Source organism: Bos grunniens, chromosome 18 (genome assembly GCF_055505025.1).
Source record: "Bos grunniens cultivar Pamir isolate PY7600 chromosome 18, Bosgru_T2T1.0, whole genome shotgun sequence".
NCBI lineage: Eukaryota > Metazoa > Chordata > Mammalia > Artiodactyla > Bovidae > Bos > Bos grunniens.
The window spans coordinates 10,247,943-10,263,329 of NC_141182.1; the positions used below are offsets into that span (position 1 = coordinate 10,247,943).

The following is a 15,387-nucleotide window of genomic DNA, read 5'->3' on the forward strand; positions in this document are numbered from 1 at the left end:
TTTCTGGGATATCCACAGTGTGGATCTATATTTTCAAGGTTCTGAGAAGTCCTGCCAAGGAGGGGCAAGCTTTGATTTTATTAATCCAGCATTTCCAAATTTTAAAAATTGCTCCCTTACTGTTTTTTTTGGCTAAATTATTGGCAAAGGAATTTCTAGATCAAAGGATACAGAGTTTTAAGGGACTTTCATTCCTTCTAAGAATGTTGTTTTGGGAACTGGCAAAGTTGGAGACAAAGCTTCCTTCTTGGCTAAACCAAGATGTTCTTTTAATCACAATTAGATGAAAAAGTTCAGACTCAAAAAGCATGTGTGATGTTCTTTTAAACATTCAAACAATCAAGACAAGTGCAAAGAATTACCTGGGCTTTCTTTGATTCTTTTGGGAAGTCAGCTTAGAAGAGGTTGATTCATCCAGAAAGCATTAAGTTTTCATTTTCTAGAACTCAGACAGGAAAACATGTTAAATGAGTAAAAGTGTCTCATACGGACTATCTCAGAGGGTCATGGGAAATTTTAAATGCTGCGGCAGACACGTGAGAAATGTCCATTGTAAATATTGCTTTTGATATAAAACAAGGCTCAAAGTAAATGTTTTAGATGGGCTGACTACTCCTCTTATATTCTGCCTCAATGCATCCATACTGACTCAGCAAACAGTTCCTAAACTTGCACCACTAGCTGGGCCCTAACTAGCCTTTGTCCTCTTGTAGAACTTATATTCCAGCGGGGAGATGGGCAGTGAGCAAGTAAATCAATGCTTAACCGTGTTAGCTGAGTGCAGCACACAGCCTGTAGGAGAGAAAACAGCATGATGGATGGGGGAGCCCCTGGGAGAGGCCCCTGAAACGGGCTGGGAGGGAGGAGGTGACATTTGAACTCAGGTCTGAAGAGTAGCAAGGAGCCAGCCAAGCAGAGAGCTGGGGACAAAATTCCCAGTGGAAACCAGCAGCTAAAATGAAGGCGGGGAGGGTGGAGGTCTACGGGCTTTGGATCTGGGAAGGGGAGGGTGGAGGTCTGAGGGCTTGGGGTCTGGGAAGGCACGAATGAGGAAACAGCTGGCGGACCGGGCAGTGGGAGGCTCACAGGCCCAAGACATGTTGTCCCCCTTGTCAGAAGCTCTGTGACTCCACACCGCTGACCCTGTCAGGGCACTACCCATCGTCCCTCATGGACCAGGTTCATGGCCGTCTTCACACACCCTGCAAATCCCGGGACACCAACTCCTCAGAATTCTGTAACTATTTGCTTGCTATTCACTTTTCACACACTGGTGTTTGCTCATTCGCCCACCCATCCTTGACTAAGTCCTACAATGGGCCAGTCACATGACAGAGCACTGGACTTGGGCAGGGAGGAAGACAGCCCCTCCTCTGGGCACTTACCCCCGTGTGCCAAGTGCAGTGTCCAGGGATGAACCCCCTTGGTGAAAGTCTTCATCAGGGGCGCGAGCTTCCTGCTTTGCTCACTACAGTCTCCCCCGTCCCTAGCAGACCTCTGGGCTCCTAGCAGGTCTTCCAAAAATGTAGGGCATCAGTACCCAGGGCTGGGCGTGGGGGTCCCAGGGCTTCCCACATGGGGGCCAACAGAGTCACCTGTTAGGGGACGGCTCCTCTAGACCACAGGCCAGGCCAAGGTAGGTGGAGACGTGCTCTGGGCCAGGTCTCTCAGCAGGAAGCCCAGACCCTCTCAGCTCCTCCCCAGAACCATGTGGGTCTCCCACAGCCCAGCCTCGGTAAGAAACATTGTCTGGGATCGCTTGCCGCCTGGCCTCCAGCGGAGGGAGAAGGCCTGTCCCCTAAGCCAAGCAGGCGCTGGTAGGAACCTCCTCAGTGGCAGTTTGCCAGGTGGTGCTCACTGACCTTCGAGGCATGAAGCTGGTCTCCACCATCCATCTATCCCACTGCAGTCCCTGCCACAACCTCGCTCATCAACTTCTCAAAAGCGCCGACACTTTTTCTGAGCTTGGTCTGAGCTGAGCTGAAATGTTCAGGTGCTGAGCAGAGGCATGACCTGTCAACTAATCACCCAATAAAAATAGTCTGAGAACAAATGCAGTGGGGATTAGCTTTGCCTTGCTGGTCTTCTGACATCTGGGTTTGCTCTCCCAGCGAGCATGTTTCTTCAAGACAACCCACCCTGGAAATGGCACCTGGTTCAGACACCACCACGCCATCCCTTTGACCCACAGACATGGAACTCGACCTACAAGCTGCACAGCCCTGGGAGGAGAGGCCCCAATGTGGCCACACACCACTGGGGGCTTGGGCCATCTTGCTCTGAAACACCAAGACTAGTTGGTTTTATTTTGCTTTTTGGCCTTCTAATAAGTATTACTTATTATTAACTCTAATAAGTGTTAGTAAAGTTGGATAATCATTGGCCAGGTGGGGGTCGGGGGTTCTCACAAGCCACAGGACACTGGACTAGCACATCTACATGCCTGCAGAGTCGGTAAGAAATCCAGCCTCTGTCCTGGAAGTCGAAGAAAGACAGGCTGCTTCGTTTCAAGTTGGTCACCTGAAGTCTCCCAGAGTGAGTGTCGTGGGAGCTCAGGCCTGGGTCAGTCAAGCCATGTTGGAGAAGGCTTGTTCTTCCATCCATCCGTCCGTCCGTCCGTCCGTCCATCCAACCCCGGAGTGCCTGCTCTGTGCGTGCCAGGCACTCTTCTAGGCACCAGACACACAGGCGAATGAGACAGATGGAAGGAGGGGAGAGAGTTAGGCAGAGCCTGCAAGACATGATCAGGAGTTTGAAGTTATTGGAGGATTCTAAGCCAGAACTCACTCATATAAGATACAAATTGAAAATGGTGAATCTGGGGGCTTCCCAGTTGATCCAGTGATTAAGAATCCGCCTTGCAATGCAAGGGGCAGGGGATCAACCCCTGGTCTGGGAAGATTCCACATGACGCAAAGCAACGGAGCCCTTGCCCCACAGCTGGTGAAGCCTGAGGGCCCTGGAGCCCGTGCTTCGCAAGAGAAGCCACTGTGATGAGAAGCCCGAACACTGCTACCAGAGAGAAGGCCCTGCCTGCTGCAACTAGAGAAAGCCTGTGCGCAGCAACACAGATCCAGCACAGCCAAAATAAAGAAGGGAACATTTTTTAAAAAGAAAAATGGTGAATTTTCAATTGGCTGCTGTTTGAAGAACTGACAGTAGCAAGCAGAACAGAAGCAAAGAGTCAAGCACCACAGGGGTCCACGCAGAAGACACTTGCTAATGATCCCACCTCCTGCTTCCTGTGACAGAGCCGATAATGGACTCACAGCAAGCCTACCCGGGAAGGGAGCTCGGTGGGGGGGGGCTGTGCGCTGTTTGTCTGTCATCATGGAGTCCAGCAGAGGCTGGAACCAAGACTGATGAAGAAATATCAATAACCTCAGATATGGAGATGACACCACCTTTATGGCAGAAAGCGAAGAGAAACTAAAGAGTCTCTTGATGAAAGTAAAACAGGAGAGTGAAAAAGCCGGCTTAAAACTCAACATTCAGAAAACTAAAATCATGGCATCCGGTCCCATTACTTAATGGCAAATAGATGGGGAAACAGTGGAAAGTGACAGACTTTAGTTTCTTGGGCTCCAAAATCACTGCAGATGGTGACTGCAGCCATGAAATTAAAAGACACTTGCTCCTTAGAAGAAAAGCTATGACCAACCTAGACAGCATATTAAAAAGCAAAGACATTACTTTGCCGACAAAGGTCTGTCAAGTCAAAGCTATGGTTTTACCAGTAGTCATGCATGGATGTGAGAGTTAGACCATAAAGAAGACTGAGTGCCAAAGAACTGATGCTTTTGAACTGTGGTGTTGAAGAAGACTCTTGAGAGTCCCTTGGACTGCTAGGGGATCAAACCAGTCCATCCTAAAGAAAATCAGTCCTGCATATTCATTGGAAGGACTGATGCTGAAGCCAATGCTCCAATACTTGGGCTACCTGATGCAAAGAGTCGACTAATTGGAAAAGACCCTGATGCTGGGAAAGACTGAAGGCGGGAGGAGAAGGGGATGACAGAGGATGAGATGGTTGGATGACATCACAGACTAAATGGACATGAGTTTGAGCAAACTCTGGGAGTTGGTTACAGACAGGGAGGCCTGGTGTGCTGCAGTCCATGGGGTCACAAAGAGTCAGACGCGAATGAGCTACTAAACAGAAACAAGGGTCAGAATGTCCATAAGGCACCGACCAAGCTTGGTCCGTGTGCCATCGCAAGATAGCAACTGCCAGGAGAGTGTGATGGTAGAATTGTAATCTGGTAGCACCTCATGCAGGAGGACCTCAGGACTCCACCAGGGGCTCCGGGATGCCTGGGAGGGCAGTCCAGGGCAGAGCCTGCAGGTGTCAGGAGCTCTTCCCCTTGTCCTCGTGGAAGGTCATGGCCTCCTGCTAAGCTGGGCAAGCTCTACCTCCATCTCCCCAACTCTAAGAGGTCCTGCCTAGGCCACTCACCGGGCAGCTCTTCCTGTCCATGTCTTCCCTTTGTGGCATCTCACCATCCAGGGAACATCCTTCCTGCCACTGAGATCGCCTTCCTGGGCCCTGGTTCCTGTGGAGCAGGACAGAGCACCGTCCCCATCTCTCCAGGAACCCTGTGCCAGCCTGTGTTGTGTGACTGAGCCTGGACTCTGGGACCACATGTCCTCCAGTCTCCTCTGCGTGCTTTGTCAGGAGACGGGAAGTACGTATTCAGAGCCACAGCTACATGAGCTACGCCAGAACACTGCCGGGAATTCTCTGCCTTCTGCCAGGAATTCTCTCCAGCTCTGTTTATAAATAAAATGGTTGATTTGAATCACCCAAGCAGATATTTCATTTAACGTAGGGGGCCCATTGGGCTGGAATTAAGTGAGGAGCTATATTACTTTGCAAAATCTTTAAACTAATTTATTTATTTTAATTGGAGGATAGTTCAGTTCAGTTCAGTTGCTCAGTCGTGTCCGACTCTTTGCAACCCCATGAATTGCAGCACGCCAGGCCTCCCTGTCCATTACCAACTCCCAGAGTCCACTCAAACTCATGTCCATCAAGTCGGTGATGCCATCCAGCCATCTCATCCTCTCGTCCCCTTCTCCTCCTGCCCCCAGTTCCTCCCAGCATCAGAGTCTTTTCCAATGAGTCAACTCTTCACATGAGGTGGCCAAAGTATTGGAGTTTCAGCTTCAGCATCATTCCTTCCAATGAACACCCAGGACTGATCTCCTTTAGAATGAACTGGTTGGATCTCCTTGCAGTCCAAGGGACTCTCAAGAGTCTTCTCCAACACCACAGTTCAAAAGCATAAATTCTTCGAGGCTCAGCTTTCTTCACAGTCCAACTCTCACATCCATACGTGACCAATGGAAAAACCATAGCCTTGACTAGATGGACCTTTGTTGGCAAAGCAATATCTCTGCTTTTCAATATGCTGTCTAGGTTGGTCATAAGTTTCCTTCCAAGGAGTAAGCAACTTTTAATTTCATGGCTGCAATCACCATCTGCAGTGATTTTGGAGCCCAAAAAAATAAAGTCTGACACTGTTTCCACTGTTTCCCCACCTATTTCCCATGAAGTGATGGGATCGATGCCATGGAGGATAATTACTTTGTAATATTTTTAAGTCTAAAATAAAAGCAAGGATTTTGCTATCCCATGCTGAACAAATGTGCATCTTCAGTGTGGTGGAAGTGAACCCAAGAAACCTGCAGAGTGGTCCTGTCAAAGTCTCTCTCTCCTTCCCACCAGCGCTGAGGCCCCCAGAGAGCTGGGCCTCTGGCTTGGAAGGCCTCTGGCCTGGCAGCTTCCTTCCCCACTCTGCCAGGGCCCTGCCAACAGTAAGCCCGCTTCCCAGAACAATGCAAGCCTGGAGCATGGTTAGATGCCCCCCGCCCCGCCTCCCCACTGGCCTGATCTACCGATCAGCCTGGCCTGCGTCTTTGACACTGACACCTGGAAGAGGCCAAGCCTTGGCAAGCTCATGAGCAGCTCCTGTGAAGCTACACAAGGCTGAAAGGAGTCTTGTTTTTTAATTTGATTTTTCTTCCCTTATAACAAGCAAAGTTCCCATCACAGACAAATTGCCTGGAAATTCCTATTTAATTAGGCGTGTGCATTTTTCAGGCCTAGAAGCACAGAAAATGTCCTGCACACCAGTACTCTTGCGCCAAAAGGTTATTAAAGAGACAGCTTTGAAAATGCAGAAACATACATAGAGTGCCTGGCCAGTCAGTCTCAAGGGCTCATCGGCCAGGAGGTGGGAAGGGCAGGCTGGGTGACGAGTGCTGGGCTTTCTTCCCCTCAGGGGTAGACGCGCCAGGGCTGGGGAGGGGCACAGCTACCTCGGGGGGCTTCCACAAGGTCTGAGTTTGGAGGCCACGGATTCAGGGAAAACAGCGCTGGGCACTCGGAAATTCTCAGTAAATGGAATGACCCCACCCTGCCCTCTCCATGGCTGCAAACCTGAGCAGATGCAGGAAGAGGGACATCCAGGAGATCTGGGGTCCAGGCGGACCTCTCCAGTATCTCGGTGGGAAGAGGCAACAGAGAAAGTCCATCAACTAACAGAGGAGGACAAGGGGCCCAGCAGGCGTGCAATTAAACAGCACAGTGGTGGAGACCTGGTTGCTTTTTCATATATACATAATTTTTTATTTATTGAATTAGTTTTAGCTGTGCTTAGTCTCATTGCTACATGGGCTCTTCTCTATTGGTGGCAAGCGGGGGCTACTCTAGTTGTGGCGCTCAGGCTTCTCGTTGCGGTGGCTCCTCTCGTCGTGGAGCATGGGCCGGGCGGTGAGAGGGCTTCAGTGGTTGCAGCTCCCGGGCTCCAGAGCACAGGCTCCATAGTTGGGGCACACGGGATCCTGGTTCCTCAGCATGTGGGGTCTTCCGGGACCAGGCATCAACTTTGTGTCTCCTACATTAGCAGGCGGATTCTTTATCACAGAGCCACCAGGCAAGTTCCCAGACACGGTTATTTTTCAAAGAAAATAAAATAGTGGGGTATTATCCTGTAAAACCACTCAAGCTCCTGCTTTCACTGGGAACGCAGTAGGTACAGACCTAAGCCACTGGGCATCGTTCTCAGGGGACAGCTTCCAGTCAACCAACCTCTGTAAGCTTTTTATTCATTATAACTCTTCCCTACACAAGAAGCCAACATGCTCATTATAGTGCGAAACTGCAGCAATCGAGGGCCAAAAACAAAGACAGGAGAATAAAAGAGTGTTCTTAGCCAATGTGGAATGCTAGATTACTTAATCCAGTTTTTATTTACAATATGAACTCTGAGTTAAGTAATCAGGGAACAAATTACAGTCCATTTAAATTTTTCATGATTTCAAATATATTGAACCACCACAAATCACTCCTGGGTCAACCATGAACTTGTTACCCTGTACGATGGGAAACAAATGTCACCATTCTTCATGCTTTCCATTTGCTTGATGTTCCAACCGAAAAAGAAAGAATGAAGTAACATCCCACGGGCAGCCACCTGCTCTGGGCGCTCCACTCCACCCAGGGAATGCAGAGCGGCCAGTACCTGGTCCTGGGCATGAACACACTGTATCCTGGTTAGGCTCCAGTGCCTGGAACCTGGCACACCCGTGTTGAGTTCCATCTCGGCTGCTTCTCAGCTGTGCCGCTTTGGGCAAGTGGCTAAGCCTCTCTGAGTCTTGGTTATCTCATCTTCAGAGAGGGATGACACCCACTTCATCGGGTTGCTGTGAAGCACAGAAGTCACTGTGGCGCCCTCTGTGAATGGCGAGCACAAAGCCAGGTTCAGCGAGCATGCAGTAACACAGCCAGCTCGAACCTCCTGACATTGAGACACTGATGAAGGCCTTGAGAAGCTGCGAAAGTGGCAGACCTATGAGGCCCATACGCCGCTCTTACAGGCATTTTCATCCATGCGCATGCCCAGCAAGGACTAGAGGATGGAGCGACTAACCCTTCTAACCAGGGACTCAAAGCAGGGCGCCGGTGGGGGGCGGGCAGAGGACACACGTCAGACGGGTCTTAGCAGATAGCATCTTGCCAGGTGGAAGTGCAAATTACTATCAAACTGAAAGGCGGATGTTTTTAAAGCAGTTCACTCTCAGGAGTAATATATACATTTCTTCTGTTTTGAAGAAATATGGAAATGATAACTGAGGCATTGAGAGTGGTGAGAAAACCTCCGTTAGCCTCGTTCATTCTCTCCATCTGTTCCCCGTCACAGCTTCAAAGCCTTGTTTCCCCAGGGCTCACCAAGTCATGCATTTCCAAGACACTCTGGGGGACGCAGCGGGTCACATCAAGAGAGCTCACTGGGCCCGGCCCAGTGGCCACTGGCACACACAGCGGCCACTTGGAGTCAGGCCTTGCTTGACCCTCAGAGCCACCACTAAGGCCACTGGGATTGTCCCACCTAACAGAGGAGGAAATGGATTCACAGAGAATCCGAGTCTTCTTCACTCCGAAGTCTCTACCTTTAACCCCACTGTGATGCTGACGACATGTGCAATTGGGCAGAGCTTGTGTGGAGGTTAAGGGCAGGGCCCTGGCTCAAAGTTCAGATCCCAACATTGCTGCACACTCGCCGTTGACCTTGGCAAAGGCATTTATCTCTCCAGGTGTGTGTTTTGTGGGGGGGTAGGGGATGGAGTTGCTTTTGTTTTGATTTGGTTTGCTTTCCCACTGGAATAATATTTATTGTTTTCCTTGGCAAAAAGTCGAAGTGCTAAATTTTTTGAAAAATAAAACATCCTACTTAAGTTTTTTTGTTTTTTTTTTTTTAATATACAAGTTGGTTTGAAATGGCCAAAGTTCAGGGAAAACTAAGAAATCTACAGCCTGTAGTTTAATGATAGAAAAAATAAGACAATCACAGGGTCTGTAGCATCTAGCATCCTCTTAGCTGCCCACATTTCCCTAGCCACCCAAGTCAAAGACAGGACTCTCATTCAAAGACAAACAAGACAAGACTCTCATCTCTTACTTACTGTACCTTTCCACTGCTTGAACTTCTCACAGTGAGCATGTGTTACTTTTATAACAGCCTCAAAAATAAGAAGAACATTCTTTCTAATTTTTATTTTGTACTAGAGTGTAGTTGATTAGCAATGTCACGTTAGCCTCAGGTACACCACAAAGTGATTCAGTGATACATATACATGTGTCTATTCTTTTTCCAATTTTTTTTCCCATTTAGGTGACTACAGAACATTGAGCAGAGTTCCCTGTTCTATACAATAGGCCCTTGTTGATTAGCTATTCTAAATGAAGTAGTGTGTATAGAACATTTTAAAATTCTCTGATGGTTTCCCGTCTATCTAGAATTCAAACCCCTTAAATGATTCAGGTTCTTTGTAATCTGTCCCTCCAAATTCACTTCCTTTCAGTTTCCCCTGGAAAAGCTATGATCCAACCACAACCATCTACCTTCCAGTCCCTAAATATTTATTCATTCAACAGCTATCTATTGAGTGTCGTTTATGTGCTAAGCAGTGTTCCAGGAGATGGGGTCATGACAGTAAACGGATATCCTTGCTACTGTGAAACTAATATTTTAGTGCCTATCTCTGTTCCATGTTAATTCATAGTCTTTCCCCGACGTGTCTGTCCTCTCATTCTGTGACAATATCCCCCCATTCCCTGACAACACCCCCCCATTCCATCTGTCAGATGCCGCATCCTCTGTGAGGACCCCACGGTCACCCTCCATCACAGGTAATTCCTCTTCTCCCAGACATCCGTGTGCCCTGCCCGTACCTTCATGACAGTGCTTCTCCCAGCTGGTCTGCATACAAGATGCATCCAAGGTGTAAAAGGGGGGAAAAAAAACTGGACTTGAACTCAGGAGACAGGCTGTGAACCCTGCCACTGTGAGAGCTGGGCAGACACGAGCTCCTTCCTTCCAGGCTTGTCACAAGGATAAAGGAGGTGCATGTACAGAACACTCAGCACAGAGACAGCCCGGAGTTAATGGTCAGTCATTACTTTCTGGATGAACAACTGCACTCTAACGATGTTTTTGGATTTGTATTAAAAATTATCTGGCAGCTAGCATGGGAGCTTGTGCCCAGCACTCTGTGAACATTTTTTGAATCTATTTTGAATACAATCTGTCATTGTTTGGGGATTTTTTTTTTCAGGTATTCCGTTTACAAGGATCCTGCAGGCTGGCTGAATATCAACCCCATCAACGGGACTGTGGACACGACTGCACTGCTGGACCGCGAGTCCCCGTTCGTCCACAACAGCGTCTACACTGCCCTCTTCCTGGCAACTGACAGTGGTGAGCAAATTCTTAAACTCCAATAAGTGTGTATTTTCAGTTCTAAATATATCTTTCAGTTCAGTCAGTTCATTTCAGTCACTCAGTCGTGTCCGACTCTTTGCGACCCCATGAATCTCAGCACGCCAGGCCTCCCTGTCCGTCACCAACTCCCGGAGTTCACTCAAACTCTTGTTCATTGAGTCGGTGATGCCATCCAGCCACCTCATCCTCTGTCGTCCCCTTCTCCTCCTGCCCCCAATCCCTCCCAGAATCAGGGTCTTTTCCAATGAGTCAACTCCTCGCATGAGGTGGCCAAAGTATTGGAGTTTCAGCTTCAGCATCAGTCCTTCCAAAGAAATCCCAGGACTAATCTCCTTTAGGATGGACTGGCTGGATCCCCTTGCAGTCCAAAGGACTCTCAAGAGCCTTCTCCAACATCACAGTTTAAAAGCATCAATTCTTCAGCGCTCAGCTTTTTCACAGTCCAACTCTCACATCCATACATGACCACTGGAAAAACCATAGCCTTGACTAGATGGACCTTTGTTGGCAAAGTAATATCTCTGCTTTTCAATATACTGTCTAGGTTGGGCATAACTTTCCTTCCAAGGAATAAGTGCTTTTAACTTCATGGCTGCAATCACCATCTGCAGTGATTTGGGAGCCCCAAAAAATGAAGTCTGACACAGTTTCCACTGTTTCCCCATCTATCTCCCATGAAGTGATGGGACCAGATGCCATGATCTTAGTTTTCTGAATGTTGAGCTTTAAGACAACTTTTTCACTCTCCTCTTTCACTTTCATCAAGAGGCTCTTTAGTTCCTCTTCACTTTCTGCCATAAGGGTGGTGTCATCTGCTTATCTGAGGTTACTGATGTTTCTCCCAGCAATCCTGATTCCAGCTTGTGCTTCTTCCAGCCCAGCGTTTCTCAGGATGTACTCTGCATATAAGTTAAATAAGCAGGGTGACAATATACAGCCTTGACGTACTCCTTTTCCTATTTGGAACCAGTCTGTTGTTCCATGTCCAGTTATAACTGTTGCTTCCTGACCTGCATCTAGGTTTCTCAAGAGGCAGGTCAGGTGGTCTGGTATTCCCATCTCTTTCAGAATTTTCCACAGTTTATTGTGATCCACGCAGTCAAAGGCTTTGGCATAGTCAATAAAGCAGAAATAGATGTTTTTCTGGAGCTCTCTTGCTTTTTACATGATCCAGTGGATGTTGGGAATTTGATCTCTGGTTCCTCTGCCTTTTCTAAAACCAGCTTGAATATCTGGAAGTTCACGGTTCACATATTGCTGAAGCCTGGCTTGGAGAATTTTGAGCATTACTTTACTAGCGTGTGAGATAAGTGCAATTGTGTGGTAGTTTGAGCATTCTTTGGCATTGCCTTTCTTTGGGATTGGAATGAAAACTGACCTCTTCCAGTCCTGTGGCCACTGCTGAGTTTTCCAAATTTGCTGGCATATTGAGTGCAGCACTTTCACAGCATCATCTTTCAGGATTTGAAGTATATCTTTACACTTTTACAATTCTTCTGTTAGGCCTAGAGGTGTTCTTGGTAAGAACAGAAATGCGTGAGGGCAGGGAAGCAAAGTGCATAAACACACAGTGAATCAGTAAAACACCCAAGTCCTGCAGTCCCTGGGTCTTTGTCTAGATAGAGGTCAGAGCAGTGAGCTCACCCTGTTCCATCTCCGGCAGGCACCAAGGCTCAGAAGCCAAGCTGATGTCCTTCATCCTGGCTCCTGTTCTCATCTACTGGGACAGTTCTTTTCCCTAATGCAAGTTGAAAGAAAATCCCAGGGGACATCAATGATCCTGATGATTGAACTGTCCCCACAGCTTTGTTCCTCTTATGATATACACCACAGAAAGACATCAAGTCCCCTCAGCTAGTACCTTTGTAATCACAAAACAATTCCTGTTCATTCAGAAGCTAATAATACAATATCCACAAGCCAGACTCTGTTCCAGACACTGGAGATAGAGTCATGAACAAACAAAGATCACTGTACTCGCGCGGCTGGCACACTCATGGAGAAAGGAAGGAATCTGACTAAAATACATGATGTGCTTTTAGGGGAAAGAAAGTAATACTATTTATGTATGAAACAGGGAAACAGGAAGAAGAGATAGCAAACAAAAGGATGCTATAGTTTTAACTAGACAGGCCTGAGAGACTTGCTGAAGAAACATGAAGGAAGTGGGGATGGGACCCCTGAAGCAATCTCAGGGAAGAGCCAGGAGGCTGGGGGCCAGAGCAAAGAGGGCGGTGGTCCAGGATGCGGATCGTGGAGGGTCGCGTGGGCCCCTATATGACCCTTGGCTTCTACTTTGTGTGAAATGGACACCACTGCCAAGTGCCACGATCCTGCTGCTGCTCTGTTGAGACAAGGAAATAAGACCGAAGTAGGGACACCTCTTAGGAAAACTGAGGACAGTCTAGGGAAGATGGTGGCTTGGACCACTAATAGAGGAGGGGATAAGAAGGGGTCAGAGTCTGGAGATAGTCTGTAGATTTCAGATGCAATACTAACAGGATTTGCTCCTGGTTGAGATGAGGGGCATAAGAATTCGTTTTCAAGTATATGAAGCTGAGATGTCTACTGAATCAATCACACAGGAAGTTTCGCTCTCCCTGTAATTCCTGGAAGCCAGCTGTTCATAGCTGAAGACTCAGTTCTGAGTCCTGTAAGTATATTGAAATAGATATTTATAGGGTTCTTTATATGTGCCTTCACTCCCCTATAATGGGTGAACTGAGACTTCTTGGAGGCTGGGTACTTCCATGCACACCAGATGGGAGAGCACATCTGAGAAGTGAGCAATCGGTGCGGCTCACAGTAGGCAGAGTGGGCTCCACAGTGAGTCCACCTTAGAGTCTGGCCTTGAAAGGCAGGGAGGATGGGGTAGGTGGCAGGGTCGGAGGTGGGGTGACTGGGGCCACAGAGCGGTGGAATCTAAACTAAAAGGGGGTGTGGCTTGGGAGGTAAGAAAAGGGTTATATCCCCGTGCACAAACGTGGAGAAATGCATTTGGATGCATATGGAAAACAGCTTCAAGACAAGTCGTCTGAGGAAGCAGGCACCCGAAGGACCCCACATGCTCTTGAGGAGGAAAGTGACTGATGAAAGAGCGCATGAACACTCGTCAGCAGAGAGCTGGACCAGACCCTGTGCGAGGTCCTGGAGACTCGGAGATGGACAGTACTTGTGCTCAGCAAGCTAACGAGCTACCTGGCGAGTTAGACTAGCAAGCAGCAGATGACCAAAGAACATCACATCTGTCCTACGGGAATTAACCAGAGGAGCTCCAGACCATCCAGTCTCAGCGGTGGTCATGGGGAGCTTCTTGGTTGAGGGGATCTCTAACCCGAGTGATGAAGGATAAGTTGAGGAAGGGCAAGGTGTTCTGCTAGAAGCCTGAAAGAAAGTGGATATGTGAGACCCTGAAACGTTGCTCAGTGTGACTGGAGGCTCCAAATTTACAGAGATAAGGGAACTGGATCTTGTGTGGAATGCCCAGCTCCTATCACATGCCGGACTTTGAGCTGGCACTCATGTATCTGTGCAATAGATCATACATTAGGTCATTCTCCATAGGCCATGCTGAGAAGCTTGATTTGATTCTAAAATTCCTCCAGGATAACTGTACTTTAGGAAGGTAACCCCCATGGCAGTGTGGAGAATCAGTCAGGTCATGATGAGACATGAGGTAAGAAGGTCCTAGAGAGCTGTGGAGAAATCAAGGTAAGAGAAGAGGTGGAAGTAGTCTGGGTGGACAGAGTCTAGAGCTGGGAAACACGTTGAAAGCCATCACTCGTATCTTAGTTAAAGGGATCATGCAGCCTGGTGGCAACAGAAGCAAATTAGAAAGGGCGAATCCAGAAAACATCTGGATGTAAGAAACAAGGCTTTGAAAACAACCCATACTCAACATGAAACAGAAAAAGGTGATAGTAAGTTTCTAGTCAGAAATCTAGTCCATTAACCGAAACAGAACTGGTTTCAGAGGACTGTTGCCGCGGTGTCTGTGTGGGGTGGATGCTGAGATGAACCCATGAGATGCTGCAAGGCAGGATGAAATAGAGGCCAGGAGGCTTTTCTCAGGGACTCACGATGCAAGAGAGACGGGCACCATCAGAGCAGATATGTTTTGTGGAAGGAGCAAGTCTAGACAGGGATCAGCAGTGGAGGACAACAAGCCAAGGAGGTTTAAAATGCTGTTCCAACAAATGGTGTCAGTGAGGATCAGCTGAAGTAATGATGTCAGAGTTCCAAGAACCACATAAATGTATCTGTACATGTAGAGAAAATTCTCAGCTAAGAACACCATGAAGGAAGTTTGAATACTTTATGCAATTAGTCATCCAAAAAAAAAACCTAGAAATGAAGTAAACTTTAATTTTTGCCAGAGACAGGTGTGACTGGGCAAGCTGCTTATGGATTCTGAGATTCAGCTTCTACTTCTACAAAATAAGGAAGATAATTTCTGCTTATAAGGTTGTTGTGAGAGGATAAAGTGCTGGGCCCTCTACAATTCCCATCAAGAGTCATGGTGAATGTTCAATAAATGTCAGTCCCACACCAGTGGGGTTATAGGAAGAAAAGAATGGACCTCAAGGAATATACAGTTTGAAATGTATTTCTTCTCTAACTCCATTAATGCTAATATCAGGCAAGGAAACTCAAAATCTGGCATCACAGATGTTTCCAAAGTTTAGAAACGTCCCTGAAGATGGAGTGGTAAATAAAAAACAGGTTGGCGTCACTATACAGAGCCATCATTAGAGATGATAATCTCGAACAAGGCCCAAAAGACTTAGAGCAAAAAAAGAGAATAAATTTTAAAAGACCTCATAAATCAGAGAAACTTTTGTTTAAAGTCTCCTTGTCACTCACAAAAACCTTATCTCTGGGTATTATGTTCCACCAGGAAAAACCAACACTTACCTGTGAGATCAAAGTTAATAGTACTAACAGATGTCTCAATGTTAAACAAATTAAGAATTTTTACTAATTTTATAGAAATTCAGTGTATTTGATGGGATGAAAGTATAATGAATTTTTGTCGTGAGGGTAGCTAAAACAAAATAAATTCTCTTCAAACAAGGAGTCAAGGGCTTCCCTGGTAGCTCAG

At 47.4% G+C, this 15,387-nt stretch overlaps 1 protein-coding gene across 2 annotated transcripts in view; it reads left to right on the plus strand.

The window, feature by feature from the left end:
- CDH13 (cadherin 13) overlaps positions 1-15,387 on the plus strand; it is a 1,010,942-nt gene that overhangs the window by 970,771 nt on the left and 24,784 nt on the right. For both annotated transcript variants that reach the window (XM_086350076.1, XM_086350077.1), the window contains one exon: positions 10,120-10,262. In XM_086350076.1, coding sequence (XP_086206202.1) covers positions 10,120-10,262 — 143 coding nt within the window. The remainder of the gene's footprint in view (positions 1-10,119; positions 10,263-15,387) is intronic.